Source organism: Pantherophis guttatus, chromosome 1 (assembly GCF_059756535.1).
Source record: "Pantherophis guttatus breed Tessera chromosome 1, ASM5975653v1, whole genome shotgun sequence".
Taxonomy (NCBI): domain Eukaryota; kingdom Metazoa; phylum Chordata; class Lepidosauria; order Squamata; family Colubridae; genus Pantherophis; species Pantherophis guttatus.
In genome coordinates, this window is record NC_142063.1 from 8,983,699 (window position 1) to 9,006,074 (window position 22,376).

At 47.1% G+C, this 22,376-nt stretch overlaps 1 protein-coding gene across 1 annotated transcript; it reads right to left on the minus strand.

The window, feature by feature from the left end:
* Positions 1–1,845: 1,845 nt before the first annotated feature.
* Positions 1,846–21,460, minus strand: TIPE1 (TNF alpha induced protein 8 like 1). Its single transcript, XM_060681692.2, has 2 exons — positions 20,589–21,460; positions 1,846–2,522 (listed from the first exon to the last, which is right to left on the minus strand). The coding sequence occupies exon 2, from the start codon at positions 2,515–2,517 to the stop codon at positions 1,957–1,959; it is 561 nt and encodes a 186-aa protein (XP_060537675.2). The 5' UTR covers positions 2,518–2,522; positions 20,589–21,460; the 3' UTR covers positions 1,846–1,956.
* Between the last annotated feature and the right edge of the window lie 916 nt (positions 21,461–22,376).

Here is a 22,376-nt window from a genome sequence, read left to right on the forward strand (position 1 = left end):
ACCCAGCTTAAAGAATGCTGGCTGGGGATTCTGGGAGTTGGAGTCCACCTGTCTTAAAGCAGGCTGGCTGGGGGATTCTGGGAGTTGAAGTCCACCCATCTTAAAGCAGGCTGGCTGGGGGATTCTGGGAGTGGAAGTCCACCCATCTTAAAGAATGCTGGCTGGGGATTCTGGGAGTTGGAGTCCACCTGTCTTAAAGCAGGCTGGCTGGGGGATTCTGGGAGTTGAAGTCCACCTGTCTTAAAGCAGGCTGGCTGGGGGATTCTGGGAGTTGAAGTCTACCCGTCTTAAAGAATGCTGGCTGGGGATTCTGGGAGTTGAAGTCCACCTGTCTTAAAGCAGGCTGGCTGGGGGATTCTGGGAGTGGAAGTCCACCCATCTTAAAGAATGCTGGCTGGGGATTCTGGGAGTTGGAGTCCACCTGTCTTAAAGCAGGCTGGCTGGGGGATTCTGGGAGTTGAAGTCCACCTGTCTTAAAGCATGCTGGCTGGGGGATTCTGGGAGTCGAAGTCTACCCGTCTTAAAGCATGCTGGCTGGGGGATTCTGGGAGTCGAAGTCCACCCATTTTAAAATTGTCAAGTTTGGAAAACACTGGGCAGGGCCCAGAATCAAATTACAGTGAGATAGAATATAGATGATTGTTACAACAAAAAAAAATATATAAAATAAAATCCTTTGAATTTTGACAGTGAAGGCTGGACAGCCAACAATTGAGGGTGCTTCAGTGCAGCTTTTCTCTCAGATTAGTTTAGAGGCCCTCCAGGTTCCTTCCAACTTGAAAGCATTTCCACAGGAGCTCCTTGGCTGACGGCCAAGCTAAATGAACTGCCGGTCGAAAGTGGACATTTGCAGAAGCGCAACCGATTTTTAAGAGTTGCGTTCATGTGCCTCTGAATGCCAGCCACGTTGGGAAGAAACCATCAATGTCCCACTTGGCCAAAGGAGCTCCTTGAAAAGATTACTGAAAGACTTCCAGAGTTATTCCAGCTCAACCAAATTAAATCTTTGGTTTAGTTGCTCCCACAGATGCATCTTCTGTCCTAGAAGAAGACCAGATGCAGAAGTGCAGGGAAGAGCAACAAAGATGATTAGGGGGGACAACTTATAAAGAACGGTTGCTGGAATTGGGTGTGTCTAGTTTAATGAAAAGAAGGACTCGGGGTGACCTGATAGCAGTCTTCCCATTTTTGAGGGGCTGCCACAAAGAAGAGGGGAGGTCAACTTATTTCTCCAAAGGACCTGAAGGCTCATCAAAGAGAGTGGAAACTCATCAAAGAGAGAAGCAACCTAGAACTAAGGAGAAACTTCCTAACAGTGAGGACAATCAATCGGTGGAACTGCCTGCCTCCAGAAGTTGTGAATGCTCCAACACTGGAAGTTTTTAAGAAGAGCTTGGACAACCGTTTGTCTACTTTGGTATAGGATTTCCTGCCTGAGCAGGGGGTTGGACTAGAAGACCTCCCAGGTCCCTTCCCACTTTGTTATGCTGCTATTAGCAAGGGTCTGGAAATAGCTTGCTGTGTAACCACCTCTTCAGGCCTTTCAGGGTGAAGAGATACCCGAGATAGGAGGCAAACACCCCTATTATTTAAGACAAAAATCCAGGGGTTTGGTCACAAGACCTCCAAGGTCCCTTCCAACTCTGTCATTCTGTTCTGTTCAGAAGAAAATCTGGAGATGGCCTTCACTTGTGGTCTCCATCAGAGTTGGCCCTAGTTGCCTTCCACCAAAACCCTTTATAAACCCCCCTTTAGTTCCTCGGAGAAAATTAAGAGAGGACAGTGGAAAAACCCAAGGTAAAACCATCCATAACTAAAAACAACAGCAATAACAACAACCCACAATCTCATTCTTAAAATACTACTCCATTACGTCAAAAGCAGATCCGGAGATGGTTGAAACCAAAGAGAGCCAAGGAGTCCACAGCTGAGTCTTGAAGAGACAGGTTTTGGTGTTCAGATGTTGCCTTCATCCAACATTTGGTTCAGCCCTTCGCAGATCCGTTGCAGGTGGGTCTGGTAGGGCTCCGAAGAGCCGTAGAGCGCGGAGAGGAACTCAAAGTCCGCAAAATGGTTGAAGACGTGGTTGATCCGAGAATGGGACTTGCCGGTGAGGTGTGTGTTGACGGCTTGATGTAGCAGGTCGCGGCATTCGTTGAGCATGTTGGACATGACCCGGCGGTCAAAGGTGAAGTCTACCTGGTAGAAGCTGACCGCCGTCATGGCCAAGGTATGGAGCTTCTTACGGAAGCGGTCCATCAAGACCAGCTCTTCGACGCCGAACTGCTTGTTGCGGTACAGGACGCCCAACTTCACCACGATCTTGATCAGGTTCTTGATGACCTTCTGGGCTTCTTTGCGGTTGTGAGTGAATTCCTTGGTGACCCGGTAGAGCTCATCCAGGATCTCGCTGCTGATGTCATCGATGAAGATGCTGGCCATGTTCTTGGAGGCCATTTTGCTCAGCAGCTTCTTCTGAGCTTGGAGAGCCAAATTCTTAGTGCTGAAGGTATCCATCTTCCCTGAGAGATGGGAGAAGAAAGCATCTGTCATCATCATCAACATCACACAACCTCTTATTATTGCATCATCATCATCATCATCATCCATGCAAGCAAGCTGGGACATCACCTGAGGAACATTTTACCCAACTTGACTCTTTTTTTTTTTTTTTTTAAATTTGATTTATATGCCGCCCTTCTCCGAAGACTCAGGGCGGCTTACAATGCATTAAGCAACAGCCTTCATACTTTTGTATATTTATACAAAGTCAGCTTATTGCCCCCACAAACTGGGTCCTCATTTTACCTACCTTAGAAAGGATGGAAGGCTGAATCAACCTTGAGCCTGGTAAGATTCGAACCTGCAGAAATTGCAGGCAGCTGGTCTTAATAACAGGGTGCTTTAGACCACTGTACTACCAAGGCTCTAGTGGGACTGACCTGTTTTAGGACCATCACGATGTAGAACCATAATGGTCAACCTCCATCACAGTCCTAACATCCAAGACTACGTATACAGGTAGTCCTCAACATACAACTGTTCATTTAGTGACCGTTCAAACGACGTCACTGAAAAGGTGACTTATGAACATTTCTCACACTTAGGACCACGGGAGTATCCCCAGAGTCACGTGATCAAAATTCAGACACTTGGCAACTGGATTCATACTTTTTTAAAAAAATTTGATTTATATGCCGCCCTTCTCCGGAGACTCAGGGCGGCTTACAGTGCGTTAAGCAATAGCCTTCATACTTTTGTATATTTTATACAAAGTCAGCTTATTGCCCCCACAACTGGGTCCTCAATTTACCTACCTTAGAAAGGATGGAAGGCTGAGTCAACCTTGAGCCTGGTGAGATTCGAACTTACAGTAATTGCAGACAGCTGGTGTTAATCACAATGCTTTTAGTCTGCTGAGCCACCAGGTGCGTTGTCATAAGGATTCATACTTATGACAGTTCCAGTCATGTGATCCCCTTTTGCGACCTTCTGACAAGCAAAGTCGATGGGGGACAACCAGATTCACTTAACAACCGTGTTCCTAACTGAACAACGGCAGCGATGCGCTTAACGACGGTGGCAAGAATAGTTGTAAAATGGAGCAGGCTTGCCTCCAGAAGTTGTGGCTGCTCCAACCCTGGAGGCTTTCAAGAAGAGATTGGACAGCCCTTTGTCTGAAATGGTATAAGGTTTTCTACTTGAGCAGGGGGTTGGACTAGATGACCTCCAAGATCCCTTCCAACTCTGTTATTCTGTTAAACGGGGCGAAAAGCTCACATAACAGACGTCTTGCTTAGCAATGTATAACATTGAAGTGACAAGCGCCGCGATTCCACTTCACAATCATGGCAAGAAAGGTCGTAAAAATGGGACAAAACTCGCTCGATAAACCGTCTCGCTCAGCAACATCAATTTTGGGCTCCGTTGGGGTCGTACGTCAAGGATTACCCGGACGCCATTTTTTCTTCCTGGTTCTGTGAGTGGCTTAAAGTCATCTGATGCTCAAAGGGGATTTGAATTCTCCAAATCAAGGGTCTTTCAACCTTGGCGTGTTTAAGAGCCTTGGTAGTACAGGGGTTTAAGGCACCCTGTTATTAAGCTGGTTATTAAGACCAGCTGCCTGCAATTTCTGCTGGTTCGAATCTCTCCAAGGCTCAAGGTTGACTCAGCCTTCCATCCTTTCTAAGGTAGGTGAAATGAGGACCCAGTTTGTGGGGGCAATAAGCTGACTTTGTATAAAATATACAAAAGGATGAAGGCTATTGCTTAACGCATCGTAAGCCGCCCTGAGTCTCCGGAGAAGGGCGGCATATAAATTAAAGCAAAAAAATAATAATCAATCAATCAATCAATCAATCAATCAGAATAGAGCTGGAAGGGACCTCGGAGGTCTTCTAGTCCAACCCCCTGCTCAAGCAGGAGACCTATCCCATTTCAGACAAGTGGCTGTCCTGTCTCTTCTTAAAATCCTCCAGTGATGGAGCAGCCACAACTTCTAGTGGCAAGCTGTTCCACCGGTGAATTGTCCTCACCGTTAGGAAGTTTCTCCTTAATTAGTTAGTTAGTTAATTAATTAATTAATTCTCTCCTTGATTAGTGTCCACTCATTGCTTCTTGTCCTGTGCTTTGGAGAATAGGTGGACCCCCTCCTCTTTGGGACAGCTCCTCAAATACTAGAATACTGCTATCATGTCACCCCTAATTCTTCCTTTCTCTAGACTAGCCAAACCCAAATCCTGCAACCGTTCTTTCTATGTTTTAGTCTCCAGGCCTTTAATTATCTTTGTTGTGATTTTTATCCCATCTTTGTTGGGGGCAGGGGATGAGGATGATGGGAGTTGGGAGACAGGGGGCTGATGAGGGTTCAGGGAGAGGGACAAGGATGATGGGGCTTGGGGCAGAGGATGATGGGGGTTGAGGGACAAGGGGCCGAGGATGATCGGGTTGGGGGCAGGGGCATAGGATCTTGGGGATTGGTGGCAAGAGGCAGAGGATGATGGGGCTTGGAGGCCGGGCACAGAGGATGAAGTGGCAGTCTGAAAGTCTCAACATCTGTTTTTGTAACGTGGGGACCAAAACTGGATGCAATTATTCCAGGTGTGGCCTTACTAAAGCTTTACAAAGCGGTAGTAAGACTTCCCGTGATTTTGATTCTATGTTTATACAACCAAGGATCGTATTGGCTTTTTTGGCAGCTGCCACACATATTTATACGCAGCGTATGCTTGCTGGGGAATTCTGGGAACTGAAGTCCCCGCATCTTAAACATTGTCAAGGTTGAGAAACACGGCTCGAAATAAACGTACGTTTCTAAATTAGGGAAAGATCCCGTTTTGGGAGCTGCTTATAGGAGGTGTCATTTTGTCCCAAAATGGGGATGTTGCGAAGAATGCTTGCCTATTTCCACACACACACACACACACACACACACACACACACACACGGTCTCCTAGGAAGCTGCAAATCAAATGAACTGAAACAAAAATGTAAGATTAGACAATGAAAAATGGCAGAAACTCAAAGAGGAAGGTTGGTTTGGCATCAGCGAATTTTCGTCCCAGTCTTCTCTCTCTGCTCTGTAGTCCAGCATGTCCCCAGAGGGTTAAGTCTACAACCATCCCCAAAAGTGGAAAGGGACCGCAAACCACATTTTTATTCTTGCCAGGTGTCAAATTTGATTCAAAGGCAAAAAGAAAGAAAGAAAGAAAGAAAGAAAGAAAGAAAGAAAGAAAGAAAGAAAGAAAGAAGAAAGAATAAGGGAAGGAAGGAAGGAAGGAAGGAAGGAAGGAAGAAAGAAGAAGGGAAGGAAGGAAGGAAGGAAGGAAGGAAGGAAGGAAGGAAGGAAGGAAGGAGGAAAGGCAGGGAGGGAGGGGGAGAGAGAGAGAGAGAGAGAGAGAGAGAGAGAATGAATTCTGATGAAATTTGTTTGGCAGCCTCATATTGCAAATTCCTCTCTCTTTCTAAAGATTAACCACAACTCGTGTCCTGCTGTCGGCTTATCTTGCTGCTTCCCCCCCAAGAAAAGCACTCTTGTAAAAAACGACATTTTAAAACCAACAGATCTGCTGCTCGGTTGGCGAGAACAGTAACACACAATTTCAGAGCAACTAAGAAGAATTAACAACCAACGCCAGAATTGAGAAGAAGGCAAAAATTGCCGCAAAGGAGCTGAAGGAACAGGGGATCACCTGGTTAGGCCCTGTAAGAAGTTCGCACAAAGAACGGCGTGACAAAGTAGCAACAATGGTGCATTGGAAGATCCACAAGAAATAATCATATTTGCCTGCTGGCAAACTGGTGGGACCATAAAATAGAGAAAATAATAGAAAAAGAAGCTAAAATGCTCTGGGACTTTAGAATTCAACAGAAAGGCATCTGCCACATAACACCCCAGACTTAAAGAGAGGGAGGAAGGGAGGGGAGAGAGGCGATAGATAGATAGATAGATAGATAGATAGATAGATAGATAGATAGATAGATAGATAGATAGATAGATAATGATAGATAGATAATGATAGATAGATAGATAGATAGATAGATAGATAATGATAGATAGATAGATAGATAGATAGATAGATAGATTAGATAGATAGATAGATAGATAGATAGATAATGATAGATAGATAGATAGATAGATAGATAGGTAGATAATGATAGATAGATAGATAGATAGATAGATAGATAGATAGATAATGATAGATAGATAGATAGATAGATAGATAGATAGATAGATAGATAGATGATAGATAGATAGATAGATAATGTGTTTCCCCAAAAATAAGACCCTGTTTTATATTTTTTTGATCCCTGAAATAAGTGCTTGGTCTTATTTTTGGGGAGGTCGTATTATTTTGGGGCACATGGAGCGAGGGCCTGGTGGCTCAGCAGACTGATAGCATTGTGATTAACACCAGCTGTCTGCAATTACTGTAAGTTCGAATCTCACCAGGCTCAAGGTTGACTCAGTCTTCCATCCTTTCTAAGGTAGGTAAATTGAGGACCCGGTTTGTGGGGGCAATAAGCTGACTTGGTATAAATATACAAAAGGATGAAGGCTATTGCTTAACGCATTGTAAGCCGCCCTGAGTCTCCGGAAAAGGGCGGCATATAAATCAAATTAAAAAAAAAAAAAAAGACAAGCTCCTCTTGCTGATTTAGCAGATTTCCAGCTCTGACTCCCTAACTCTAACCAGAGGAAATGGCAGGGACCGGCTTTGCATGCAGTTAAATATTTTCAGAGAGGGCTTATTTTCAGGGGTTTTTTTTTTTAGTGCATGCACTCAAAAGCCCGATTGGGCTTATTATCCGGGGAGATCTCATTTTCGTGGAAACATGGTTATAGATGATAGATTGATAAATGGATGATAGATAGATAGATACCGTGTTTCCCCCAAAATAAGACCCAGTTTTATTTTCTTTTGGACTAGAAAATAAGCACTAGGGCATATTTTTGGGGACATCTTATTTTTTTTCTATGTACTGGAGGCCCACTTGTTCTGCTTGCTTGTGGTGGGGCAGGGGGCCATGTGGTACGCCAGTGCCAGAGCTGCCCCACGCATCCCGCACCAATTTACCTCAGGACCCCCTCAGCCGGGACACCTATTTATTGATTGATTGATTGATTGATTTAGCTTGTATGCTGTCCTCTCTCCGACAAGGACTCAGGGCGGCTCACAGGAATAAAACAAGCAATAAATCAATATTTAAGTGTTAAAAGCTATTAAAATTCCCCTTAAAAAAACCCCTTCAGTCCCATCTGGACTGGTGAAATAACCATGTCTTAAGGTCACGGCGGAAGGAGCGCAGGTCAGGGGCCACCCGGAGCTTCAGGGGGAGTTGATTCCATAAAGTAGGTGCACCCACAGAGAAAGCCCGTTCCCTAGGAGTCGACAGTCGACACTGCCTGGCCGACGGCACTCCAAGAAGGCCCTCCCTGTAGGAACGCACCGGGCGATGGGGAGCTGTCGCTGGCTGCAGATGGTCGGTAAGGTACCCCGGGCCTAAGCCATGCAGGGCTTTATAGGTGATAACCAGCACCTTGAATCTCACCCGGAGGGCAACCGGTAGCCAATGCAGGTCGCGCAGGAGGGTGAGAGTGTCAGGACACTCCCATCACAACCCGCACAGCCACATTCTGCACCAGTTGAAGCCTCCGAGGGGTCTTCACGGGCAGCCCCATGTAGAGAGCATTGCAGTAGTCGATCCGGGAGGTCACGAGCGCATGAGTGACTGTATGGAGGTCATCACGGTCCAGGTAGGAGCGCAATTGGCGCACCAGATGAATCTGTGCAAATGCCCCCCTGGTCACGGTTGCAACATTATCTTCCAAAGTCAACTGTGAATCCAGGACGCCTAAATTGCGCGCCCCAAAAATTGCCTCATTTCGCAATGGTGGTTCCAGCAGCCCCGTCCAGCAGGACCCTGTATCGCCACCGACCCCCTTCTTCTACTTGCTCGTGGCCGCAACGGAGCAGAAGGCTGAGCGATGTGATGCTGCTGCGGCCACGAGGCCATCGTTGGGGCGTGGATGGCCTAGTTGCAGGGGGCCTGATGTAAACCGGTGCAGGGCATATGGAGCAGCTCCACCCCCCCTTTGTGTCACCTCATATTGATGGCACCATGAGGAACCAAATGGAATGGGCGGGCAGCTTGCTGTGCAGGCACTTAGGTAGGGCTTATTTTTTTGGGGGGGGTAGGACTTATATTAGGTGGATGCATTAAAACATGCTAGGGCTTATTTTCAGGATAGGTCTTATTTTGGGGAAACGGGGATAGATAGATAGATAGATAGATAGATAGATAGATAGATAGACAGGATAGATAGACAGATAGATAGATTAGATAGATAGATTAGATAGATAGATAGATAGATAGATAGATAAAATAGATAAAATAGATTAGATAGATAGATTAGATAGATAGATTAGATTTACAGATATATAGATTGATTAGATAGATAGATAAGATAGATAGATTAGATAGATTAGATTTATAGATATATAGATTGATTAGATAGATAGATAAGATAGATAGATTAGATAGATAGATTAGATTTATAGATATATAGATTGATTAGATAGATAGATTGATTAGATAGATAGATAAGACAGATAGATTAGATAGATAGATAGATAGATTAGATAGATAGATTAGATAGATAGATATATAGATAGATTAGATAGATAGATTAGATTAGATAGATAGATAGATAGATAGATAGATAAGATTTATAGATATATAGATATATAGATATATATATATATAGATAGATAGATAGATAGATAGATAGATAAGATAGATAGATAGATTAGATTGATAGATAGATTAGATAGATTAGATTTATAGATACATAGATTGATTAGATAGATTGATTGATTAGATAGATATATATAGATATATAGATAGATAAGATAGATAGATAGATAGATAGATAGATAGATAGATAGATAGCAGCACTTAGATTTATATACCGCTTCACAGGGTTTTACAGCCCTCTCTAAGCGGTTTACAGAGTCAGCCTGTTGCCTCCCACAATCTGGGTTCTCATTTTATTGACCTCGGAAGGACGGAAGGCTGAGTCCACCTTGACCGGTCAGGATCGAACTGCTGACAGTGGCCAGAATTAGCCTGCAATACTACTTTCCGACCACCGTGCCACCAGGGCTTAGAGATCGCCTTGCAAGGAGAAGCCAACCTATGTTTTTAATTCCAGAGGGATGCGCATTGTGGTCAGCCTGCGTTCCGTGAAATAAAAACCACGATCTGATGAGCTCACCCAGCAGAGGGTTCCTCAAACCGGCAATCAGTTTGACTCAGCATGGAATCCGTTTGATAATTACATGCTTAAAAACAAGCAAACAAACCCAATTCCCAGCACTCGGATTCTGCTCGGATCTGAACCACCCGATAATTATAAGCGGTCTTGGTCGGACTACAGTTTGGCTGGCTTCAGAATTCAGCTGGGTATCTAGCTTGCTTCTTGCCAAAGCAGCTACACAGCTCAGAATAATAGAGCTGGAAGGGACCTCAGAGGTCTTCTAGTCCAACCCCCTGCTCAACCAGGAGATCCTATGCCATTTCAGACAAGCGGCTGTCCGGTCTCTTCTTAAAAACCTCCAGTGATGGAGCAACCGCAGCTTCTGGTGGTTAATGGTCCTCACTGTTAGGAAGTTTCTCCTTAATTCCAGGTTGCTTCTCTCCTTGTTTAGTTTCCATCCATTAGTTCTTGTCCTGCCTTCAGGGCATTGGGAGAATAGGTTGACCCCTTTGGGGCAACGCCTTAGTTATTGGAAGAAAGAAAAGGGAAGGGAAGGGAAGGAGGAAAGGAAAGGAAAGGAAAGGAAAGGAAAGGAAAGGAAAGGAAAGGGGATCTATCCATCCATCATATTTATCTACCATATCTACATATCTATCTATCTATCTATCTATCTATCTATCTATCTATCTATCTATCTATCTATCTATCTATCATCTACCTACCTACCTACCTACCTACCTACCTACCTACATCTATCTACCTATCTATCTACCTACCTATCTCTTCTTCTATCATCTATCCATCCATTCATCCATCCATCCATCTTTTCTTTCTATCATCTATCTATCTATCTATCTATCTATCTATCTATCTATCTATCTATCTATCTATCTATCTATCTATCTATCCCTTCTATCATCCATCCATCCATCCATCTATCTATCATATCTTTCTATCCATCCATCCATCATATCCATCCATCCTTTTATCATATTTATATATCCTTCTATCATATCGATCGATCGATCGATCGATCCATCCATCCATCCATCGATCGATCGATCGATCGATCCATCCATCCATCCATCATATTTATCTACCATATCTACATATCATCTATCTATCTATCTATCTATCTATCTATCTATCTATCTATCTATCTATCTATCTATCATCTACCTACCTACCTATCTACATCTATCTACCTATCTACCTACTAATCTCTTCTTCTCTCATCTATCCATCCATCCATCCATCCATCCATCCATCCATCCATCCATCCATCCATCCATCTTTTCCTTCTATCATCTATCTATCTATCTATCTATCTATCTATCTATCTATCTATCTATCTATCTATCTATCTATCTATCTATCTATCTATCTATCTATCTATCTATCTATCATCTACCTACCTACCTACCTATATCTTCTGCCTATCTACAATTTCTCTCTCCCTCTCCCTCCCTCCCTCCCTCCCTCTCCTCCCCCCTCTCTTTCTCTCTCTAGCATTGGACAGCTGAACTTTTAGCAATGACCCGCAAATCTCTTTTAGTCTGCAGGACGCTTTCTCTTCCTTCCCTCCCATCTCCTCACCTCCCTTTCCCTAATCCCACCCTCGTGACTTATGCACATCGATCGCTTTCTCCGAGTTTTTGCAAAACAACCCTCCTCACTCCCGGGCTCTGGTCCCTGGGAAACGTAAACCCTGCAGCACGGCCTCACCGACGGAATGAATTTTTCATGGAGGCTTAGGGGGAAAAAAAAAAAGGCTCTTAATAATTTACAGGCCAGCCTGGGGGAGGAAGAAGAGAAAGCAATTGATACGGTTGTGTTTTCCAACCTTGGCGACGGGAAGAATGGGTGGACTTCAACTCCCAGAATTCCCCAGCCAGCCATGCATGGCTGGCTGGGGAATTCTGGGAGTTGAAGTCCACCCATTCTTCCCGTCGCCAAGGTTGGAAAACACTGTTTGAGGAAGCTTCACAACTTGCTCTGAAATTCTACGGTTAACTTTCCTACCGGGTTGTGCTCTCCAAAATTTATTAAACAAATTGTTCATTAAATTTACATGCCACCTGCGTCACTCGCTGGAATGACTCTGGGCATCTTACAACTACACACACACACATCCATCCGTACAGAAGCATTAACATTAAGATAATTAAACATTGTGTATCGTTCATTTATCTGTTTTATTAAATTTATTGCGTCCGAATCTCGGGGGAGGGGCCAGATCAAAGTGGGCGGGCCCGTAGCCAAAGATGTTTGCCATTAGCTCCTCCCCGTCTTTACAAAGCTCCTCCCCCCATCACACAGACTCTTTACTCCCCTAGCTGGGGGGTTAAGAGTCCATTGGAGTGGGAGGGGCTCTAGGAATAAAGGAAGGTTCATTTGCCAGGCCCCGCCTCCTGATTCACCAGGCTCCACCCCTTACTCCACAAGCTTCTCTCCTGGGGTCTCTTAGCTTGTTCTCCACCCCCCCTCCCAAAATTGGATATTTAATGAAAGTCCCAAAATGGAGGATTTTCAGCCATCCATCATTATGGGAAGATTTTACTCTTATCCAGAAGTTGGATAAATGACATTCAATAAATTAAATTAATAAATTAAAGAACAGAAGTGATCTCTAGGGCGGGGCGAACATCTGGTGCTGTTTTCCAGCGCCTCTGACTTTCAACTTCAACTTTAACTTCAACTTCAACCAGTCCCAGCCAGCAGGGCCGAGTTGGGGGTTTATGGGTATTGTAGTCTGAAACTTCTGGAAGTGGGCTGCACTAGGTTTTTCTGCTGCTCAAAAGGGAATGCAAATCTAATTCAGCTGGGCTCTGCTTCTTTTTGTTATTAAGTTTCACGGAGAAGAGAGGGATCGCTTGCTCTCCCTCTTGACGATAAAAATAAGCCTCCAGAACCAGGAGCAGTCTACCTCTGGGAGAGCAAAGGGGAACATTGGCTTCAAGGCCTCCTTATCTAAGGTTCTGATCACTGTCCGAAGCAGGAATTATTGGCCTGTTTGACTATTTGGCTGGGGTCCGGGAAGAAAGTAATAATATCCATCCATCCATCCATCCATCCATCCATCCATCCATCCATCCATCCATCCATCCATCCATCCATCCATCCATCCATCCATCCATCATATCTATCTATCTATCTATCTATCTATCTATCTATCTATCTATCTATCTATCTATCTATCTATCTAGGTCTTTGGTTATTCGGGTTTTCTGCCGCGTAAAATTGGAAGTGTCTTGGCGACATTTCGACGAAGTCTCATTCGTCATCTTCAGGCTGGTGTTTTCGGCTTCGTGCTTCTAGGAGCAATGCTTCGTGCTTCTAGGAGCAATTTGCTCCTAGAAGCCCGAAGCCAAAAACACCAGCCTGAAGATGACGAATGAGACTTCGTCGAAACGTCGCCAAGACACTTCCAATTTTACGCGGCAGAAAACCCGAATAACCAAAGACCTACATACAAATACCCGCGAAAACCTCAGAAAACACTATCTATCTATCTATCTATCTATCTATCTATCTATCTATCTATCTAGCTAGCTAGCTAGCTAGCTAGCTATCATCTATCTATCCATCCATCCATCCATCCATCCATCCATCCATCCATCCATCCATCTCTACCAATCTATCTCTACAGTGTCTGTCTGTCTCCCTCTCATTCATCTCTCTCTCTCTCTCTCCCTCCCTCCCTCCCTCTCTGTCTCTCTCTCTCTCTCTCGTATCTACTGGTCTATCTATCTATCTATCTATCTATCTATCTATCTATCTATCTATCTAACTATCTATCTATCTATCTATCTATCATCTACCCACCCACCCACCCATCCATCCATCCATTACGATTCTTTCGCATTTATTTAGTAAGTTCTATAGGCAGTCCTTGACTTATGACCCCAATTGAACCCAACATTTCCGCTGGCTACGGGAGTCTTTTGTTAAAACTGAGTTTGGACTCCTTTTACAACGTTCCTGGCCACCGTGATCGAAGGAACCCCTGCCGTCCTTCCCTTAGTCAAGCAGCTGTTAAGCGGATCTGGTTTCTCCCACAGACTTTGCTGGCCAGAAGGTCGCAAAATGGGATTACCTGACCTCCTTCCACCCCGCCGGGATGCCGCAACCATCATAAGTCCATGCCAGTTGCCAAGCATCCGAATTTTGATCACGTGACCCCGGGGGAGGCTGCCACGGTCGTAAGCGTGAAAAACAGTCCAAACTCCCTTTCCCTCAGAGCCCCTGCAACTTCCAAGAGTCGCTACACGAACAGTCGTAAGTCCAGGACTTCCTTCTGACGATCCTTTTGCCTCGATGCATTTTCATAACTTCTAATTATGGTTCGCTTGTGTTTGTTCTATATCACTCTTCATCTTTTTAATTGTGACTCTGTGGAAGGGCACACCTCAAAAATTATATGACCGCCCTAAAACTCCGTGTGCGTAAACTTTTGATTTTTTTTTTCTCCTCCACCCTTATTTGCAGGGTGGAGATGCCAGGTGGTTTTGCCGGTTGTGGTGGTGTGTGTGTGTGTCCGGTCACAACTTCTCCGAAGCCGGATTCCACCTACTAGGAAATTGTCCTCGGGAGGGGGAGGGGAAACCAGCGGTGAGTTTTGGATTATTTTACTACCGGTTCACCATGCGTGTAAATGCGTGTGCATGCCCAGTTCACGTGCGCACCTGCCTTTCGCACATGTGCTTGGCCTTCCGTGTCGATCAGAAAGGTCGGCAGTTCAGCGGTTCGAATTCCTAGTATAGGTCTCCTGCGTGAGCAGGGGGTTGGACTAGATGACCTCCAAGGTCCCTTCCAACTTTGTTACTGTTACTGTTATATTCCACGTAGGTGTTTTGCTTGTGCGTGCCTTCCGCGCAGGTGCCCGGCCTCAAAAACTTGCCTAAATAGGATGACATAGAGCCTTGGCGATTTCCGCTTCGGGTTCGGGCGAACCAGCTGAATACCATCTCTCTGGAGGGAACACAAAAATTCTCCCCTGCCCAGTCTAATAAGACCATCCTTGGAACGCAGGTAGTCCTCGACTTACCGCCACAATCGAGCCCAAAAAAGTACGTTGCTGAGCGAGACATTCGCTAAGGGGGTTTTGCCCTACTTTACGACCTTTCTCGTCGCCGTTGCTAAGCAAATCACCGCCGTGGTGAAGCTCAAAAACACGGTCGTTCAATGCATCTGGCTTCCTCGTGAACTTTGCGGATCGGAAGTGCGCATGACACACACCCCCCCACCCCCCGGGACGCTACAACTGTCATAAGTCCATGCCAGTTTCCAAGCGTCTGAATTTTGATCAGATGTGACCCCTGGGGATGTTAAGTGAATCCCTGCAGTTGTTAAGTAAGCGACACGGTTGTTAAATCAATAAATATGAGTCGGTTGCCGTGCGTCTGAATTTCGATCACGGGGAAGCTTCAACCGTTGCTGGCCTGAAAAACGGTCGTAAGTGGCCGCTTCGAATGGTCACTAAATGAATGGTTGCAAGTCTCCTCACTTTATGACAGTGTTTCTCAACCTTGGAAGCTTGAAGATGGGTGGATTTCAACTCCCAGAATCCCCCAGCCAGCAGTGCTGGCTGGGGGATTCTGGGAGTTGAAGTCCACCCATCTTCAAGCTTCCAAGGTTGAGAAACTGCTTTATGACCTTGTGGGTGCTCTGGCTTTCTATGGCGATGGTGGCACCTTCCCCAGGGCCACCTCATTGGTGAGCTTCCCAGCCGGCTTCCGAAAAGCGAAATCAATGGGGGCAAACCCGCAGGGAAGGTCTCAAGTCATGGTAACACGATGTCTCGCTTTAACAACAAACTGTGCCCACGGTGGTCGTAAGTCGAGGACAACCCACAATGGATTTGGAACGCCTTCAAAAAGAAAGGAAGAATGAATGGTGGCTTGGCCAGCAAATATTTGGCAAGGTGCGACCATCGCTTCATCGGGAGCCCGCTCTGCGCGGCGGCCGCCAAAAAAAAGCCAAGACGATCCTTGGTTGTATAAACACGGAATCAAAATCACAGGAAGTCTTGGTACCGCTTTGTAAAGGCTTAGTAAGGCCACACCTGGAAAAACTGGATCCCGTTTTGGTCCCCACGTTACAGAAAAGATGTTGAGACTTTGGAAAAAGTGCAGAGAAGAGCAACTAAGATGATTAAAGGCCTGGAGATAATAACATATTAAGATCGGTTGCAGGATTTGGGTGTGGCCAGTCTAGAGAAAAGAAGGACTGGGGGTGGGGGGGGTGACATGATAGCGGTCTTCCAGTATTTGAGGGACTGCCACAAAGAGGAGGGGGCTCAATTTATTTTCCAAAGCAAAGGAGAACTGGAGTGGACGATCATTTGTCTCAAATGGTATAGGGCCGTGATGGCGAACCTATGGCACGCGTGCCACAGGTGGCACGCAGAGTCATATTGCCTGGCACACCAGCTCAGCTCTGTCAGCTGATTTTCAGCCCTTTTGGGCCCACCAGAAATGGGCCTGGGGGGGCAGGGGAAGGCCCATTTTTTCTTTCTCCCTGGCTCCAGATCCTCTCTATGCATCTGGGGAGGGTGAAAACAGCCTTCCCCACCCCCTCGGAGGCCCGAAACGGCCCGTTTCTCAACTTCCGGCCTCTGAGGGGGTGGGGAAGGCTGTTTTCGCCCACCCCAGATGCATAGAGAGGATCTGGAGCCAGGGAGAAAGAAAAATGGGCCTACCGGGCCATTGTGTGCCAGGAGGGTGGGGGGAAAGTGGGGTCGCACTCGCATGTGCGTGGCGGGGCACATAGAATTATGGGTGTGGGCACATGCATGGGCAAACCTCCCCCACCCCACCCCTTCCTGGCACATGATGGCAAAAAGGTTAGCCATCACTGGTATAGGGCAATGATAGGTAACCTTTTTCCCATCGTGTGCCAAAAGCGGGGGGACCACGGGGGGGGGGGGTCATGCATGCGTGTGCCCATATCCATAATTCAATGCGCCTCGCAAATGTGCGCAACCCCCCCCCACTTCCCCCACTTTTGGCACGTGATGGCACGGTGGGCCCATTTTTCGCTCTCCATAAGCTCCAGAGGCTTTCCAGGAGACTGAGGCAGCCGAAAACAGCCTTCCCAACACCCCCGGAGGCCGGAAACAGCCCGTTTCCCGACTTCCAGTGGTACCGGAAGGCCCGTTTTTCGCCCACCCCAGCCTCCGGAGCCTTTCTAGAAGCCTGGGGAGGGCGAAAACAGCCTTCTCCACCCCTACCCGCCGGAGGCCCTCTGGAGGCCAGAAACAGCCCATTTCCCGACTTCCGGTGGGCCCAGAAGGCCCGTTTTTCTCCCTCCCCAGCCTCCGGAGCCTTTCTAGAAGCCTGGGGAGGGCGAAAACAGCCTTCCCCACCCCTACCCGCCGGAGGCCCTCTGGAGGCCGGAAACAGCCCATTTCCCGACTTCCAGTGGGCCCAGAAGGCCCGTTTTTCTCCCTCCCCAGCCTCCGGAGCCTTTCTAGAAGCCTGGGGAGGGCGAAAACAGCCTTCCCCACCCCCACCCGCCGGAGGCCCTCTGGAGGCCGGAAACAGCCCATTTCCCGACTTCCGGTGGGCCCAGAAGGCCCGTTTTTCTCCCTCCCCAGCCTCCGGAGCCTTTCTAGAAGCCTGGGGAGGGCGAAAACAGCCTTCCCCACCCCCACCCGCCGGAGGCCCTCTGGAGGCCAGAAACAGCCCATTTCCCAACTTCCAGTGAGCCCAGAAGGCCCGTTTTTCACCCTCCCCAGCCTCCGGAGCCTTTCTAGAAGCCTGGGGAGGGCGAAAACAGCCTTCCCCGCCCCCACCCGCCGGAGGCCCTCTGGAGGCCAGAAACAGCCCATTTCCCGAGTTCCGATGGGCCCAGAAGGCCCGAAAATCAGCTGACCAGCGCGCGCATGTTTGCTGGAGCTGAGCTAGAGCAATGCTCATGTGCCCACAGATATGGCTCCGCGTGCCACCTGTGGCACGCGTGCCATAGGTTCGCCATCATGGGTATAGGCAGTGGTGGGATTCAGCCGGTTCGCACCAGTTCGGAAGAACCGGTTGTTAACTTTCTGAGCAGTTTGGTGAACTGGTTGTTGGAAGAAATCATTAGGGCAGAGAACCAGTTGTTAAATTATTTGAATCCCACCACTGGGTATAGGATCTCCTGCTTGAGCAGGGGGTTGGACTAGAAGACCTCCAAGGTCCCTTCCGGCTCTATTCTAATTCATTGATTGATTGATTGACATGATAGCAGTATCCCAGTATATGAGGGGCTGCCCCAAAGAAGAAGGGGAGGGGTCATATTATTTTCCCAAAGCACCAGAGGGGAAGACAAGAAACGACAGATGGAAACTCATCAAGGAGAGAGAAGCAACCTGGAATCAAGGAGAAACTTCCTAACAGTGAGGACAATTCACCGGTGGAACAGCTTGCCACCAGAAGCTGTGGCTGCTCCATCACTGGAGGCTTTTAAGAAAAGACTGGACAGCCATTTGTCTGAAATGGGATAGGGTCTCCTGCTTGAGCAGGGGGTTGGACTAGAAGACCTCTAAGGTCCCTTCCAACTCTATTCTGATTGAATTGATTGATTGATTGACAGGATAGCAGGATTCCAGTATTCGAGGGGTTGCCCCAAAGAAGAGGGGGTCCACCTATTTTCCAAAGCATCAGAAGGCAGGACAAGAAACAAGGGATGGAAATTAGCCAAGGAGCGAAGCAATCTGGAATCAAGGAGAAATTTCCTAACAGTGAGGACCATTAACCAGCGGAACAGCTTGCCACCAGGAGTTGTGGCTGCTCCATCACTGGAGGTCTAGAAGACCTCCAAGGTCCCTTCCCCGCTCTGTTCTGACTGATTGCGGCTCGTTGGAACAGCCCGTCGTCTTTCCAGGCAGCGAGGGAATTCATATCCAAAGGGCGTCTACTTTTGATCCGTGACCCTCCGTTCCAAGAATTTCATGCGTGTTTTAACAAGTTCTGAATCCTGCTGCCGTTTTATTGTTTTGCTGATTTTCCTTCTCTCCCGTTTCCCGGTTGGAGAAACTCGGCGGTTTTTCCTTACACGTTCATTGCAAAGAAGATTTTGACCGAGCTGGTTCCCATCGGAAAGATTTAAACCACGGTTCCCATTTCTTGCCGGGGATGAGGGGTCTGGAGATCCATGCCTTTGAAGGTCGGGGATGGGGTGGGGGAGAAGAGTGAGCCTGGCGAAAGGACCATTAATCAAGACTCACAAACGATGCATACTTATGACAGTTTGTTTAGGGACCGTTTGAGGTGGCTCAGTGGCTAAGATGCTGAGCTTGTCGATCAGAAAGGTCGGCAGTTCGGCGGTTCGAATCCCTAGTACAGCTCTCCTGCGTGATTAGGGGGTTGGACTGGATGACCTCCAAGGTCCCTTCCAACTCTGTTACTGTTATTATTATACAAGTCACAACATCACTCAAAAAAGTGACTTATGATTGTTTTTCACACTTATGACCATTGCAGTCACATGATCAAAATTCGGACGCTTGGCCACTGACTCATTTTTACGACGGTCGCAGCGTCCTGGCGGGGGTCACACGATCCCCTTTTGCGACCTTCCGACGAGCCAAGTCCACGGGGAAGCCGGATTCACTTAACAACCATGTGACTAACTTATCAACAGCAGTGATTCGCTTAACAACGGTGGCAAGGTAGGTCGTAAAGCGGGGGGAAATTCACTTAACCAAGGTCTCACTTAACAACAGAAACATTGGGCTCCATTTAATTTAATTTAATTTAATTAATTCAATTTATATGCTGCCCCTCTCCGAAGACTCAGGGCGGTCCATGGTGGTCGTAAAGTGAGGATTAGCTGTATTCACAAGTCCTTAATTTTGTTCCAAGATTTTTCTCCCCGTTCCTGAACAACTGAAGCCAAATGCAGTTGAGGTAGTCCTCGACTTACGACCATGCCCGGAACCTGAATTTCTGTTGCTAAGCAAGCAGTTTTCACCCATTTTGGCCACCTTTTTGCCCTGGTTGTTAAGTGAATCGCTGGAGTTGTTAAGCGAATCAGGTGGTCGTTAAGCAAATTTGGCTTCCAACATTGGCTTCGCTTATTGGAAGTCAGCTGGGAAGATTGCAGATGACAATCCTGTCACTCTGGGATGCTCTAGCCATCGGAACTACAGGCAGTCCTCGACTTACAACAGTTCGTTTAGTGACCGTTCGAAACGGCACTGAAAAAAGCAACTTAGGGCCATTTTTCACACTTATGACCTTTGCAGCCTCCCCAGGGTCACGTGATCAAAATTCAGACACTTGGCCACCGACTCACATTTACGACGATCGAAGTGTCCCGGAGTCACGTGATCCCCTTTTTGCGACCTTCTGACGAGCCAAGCCAATGGGGGGGAAGGCAGATTCACTTAATGACCGTGTCTCTAACTTAACGATGACAGTGATTCACTTAACAAATGCGGCACGCAAAGTCCTAACATGGTTCAACTCTCACTTAACAACGGTTTCCCTTAGCGACCTATTTTTTGGGGGGTCATAAATCGAGGACTATCTGTTAAAGACCAGTAAGCCAGAAGGAAAAGACACACCCCGGTGGCATCATTCGCAGGGGCAAAACTCACCAAACAGCTGTCTTGCTTAAGGACAGAAATTAGTGGTCGTAAGTCCGAGACTACCCCGGTCTGGCTACGATGGGAAAGTTAAACAGTCTTGTTTGCAGGAAATCTCTCCTTGGATCAACCCAGCATGCAGAAGCCAGGAAAGGGGGGGGGGGTCCGTCAGCACCCCGTTAAAAATGGGGTTCGGCTTAGGTTCACCCCCCCGAAAGCCATCCAGCTTGCTCTCCTTCCCTTCCACCCTTTCCTTACCTGCTTTTCTGCATTCAGACGAGCCCTCTTTCCTCTAGAGACGCCCCGGATCTGGCGGAACCCTTCGCTAAATCCGTGCAAAGGATCTAGGATCTTTCGGAAGCCTTGCTTGATTTTGCCCCAGTGGCTGGAGTGGAACAAGGGATCCTTTGCGTTTCTCCTTCTTCTCCTTTCCTTCCTTCCTTCCTTCCCTTCTTCCCTTCTTTTCTTTCGTTCTTTTCTTCCCTTCCCTTCCCCTTTCTTCCCTTTTCTACTTTCTTTCCTACTTTCTTTCCTACTCTTTCCTTCTTCCCTAGTTTTCCTTCTTCCTTCTTTTCTTTCGTTCTTTTCTTCCCTTCCCTTTTCTACTTTCTTTCCTACTCTTTCCTTCTTCCCTTCCCTTTTCTTCCCTTTCCTACTTTCTTTCCTACTTTCTTTCCTACTCTTTCCTTCTTCCGTCTTTTCTTTCGTTCTTTTCTTCCCTTCCCTTCCCTTTTCTTCCCTTTTCTACTTTCTTTCCTACCCCTTTCTTTCTTCCCTTCCCTTCCCTTCTTTTCCTCCTTCCTCTTCTCTTCCTTTCTTCCTTTCTTTTCTTTCCGTGGTTCCCGCGGCTGGCCGCTTCTCGGACGGAAAGCCACACACCGTCGCTTCGGTCCAAAGTTGAAATCTGATGCTCTCGCAACGCTCTTGTGTGTGTGTGTGTGTGTATATGCCCGCGCACACAAAAACACACACACACGCGCCTACGGAACGAGACACCCGCAACAGCCCGATTCAAACTCAAGGCGAAGTTCAGCTGGGGAGGGAGGGGGGGGGGCAGAGGGAAGGAGACGTGAGTGGCAGGCAGAGGTGGCCAACCTCTGGGGAAGGCTGCCTATGAACCAACCAATGGGGAGCTGCCCATTGGTGGGAGGGATTTAAGGGGGAGTGGGGAGGGGGAAGAAGAAGGGAAAGTCGCCCCCCCGGCCCCCCACCCACGATCCAGTACACGAAGATGCCTCCCCCACGCGTCTCCCACCCACCCACCCACCCACCCACCAGACAGCTGCCGGGCTGGTGTTAGGGAAAGGGGGTCGCCTAAGCAGTTTGGGACGCGGAGGACCAGGTCCCATGGTTCCCATCCAGCGGGGATGGCCGAGGGAGGGAAGGACCGGTTGCTTTCGCCCCGTTTTTCGGCTTTTTTAAAAAGAAAGAAAAGAAAAGAAATCGTAATAGTGATAATTGAAGCCGTTTCTGGTTTCCTAAGGGGGGAAGCGGAGGGGTTTCGGGGAAAGGAAAGGAAAGGAAAGGAAAGGAAAGGAAAGGAAAGGAAAGGAAAGGAAAGGAAAGGAAAGCAAAAGAAGGGAAAGCGGAAAGGGAAAGGGAGGCAAAGAGAAAGGGGAAGGGTATGGGAAAGGGGAAGGAAAAAGGAAGGAGAGAAGGAGGAGAATGGGGCTAAGAAAGGGAGAGAAGAACTAAAGGGAAGGAAGGGAGAGAGGGAAGGGAGAAAAAAGGAAGGGGAAGAAGAGAGAAAGAAAGAGAAAGGAAGGAAAAGGAGGAAGGGAGGATAAATGGGGGAAGGAAGGAAGAAGGGAAAAAGAAAGAAAGGAAAGAAGGAAAGGGAAAGGAAGGAAAAGGAGAAGGAAGGAAGGAAAAAGGGGAAAGAAAAAAGGGAGGGAGGGAGAGGAAAGAAAGAAAAAGAAAGAATGAAAGAAAGAGAAAAAGAAAGAAAAAGACAGAGACAGAAAGAAAAAGAAGGAAAGAAAGAAAAAGAAAGAGAAAGAAAAAAGAAAGAAAAAGACAGACAGAAAGAAAAAGAAAAAGACAGAC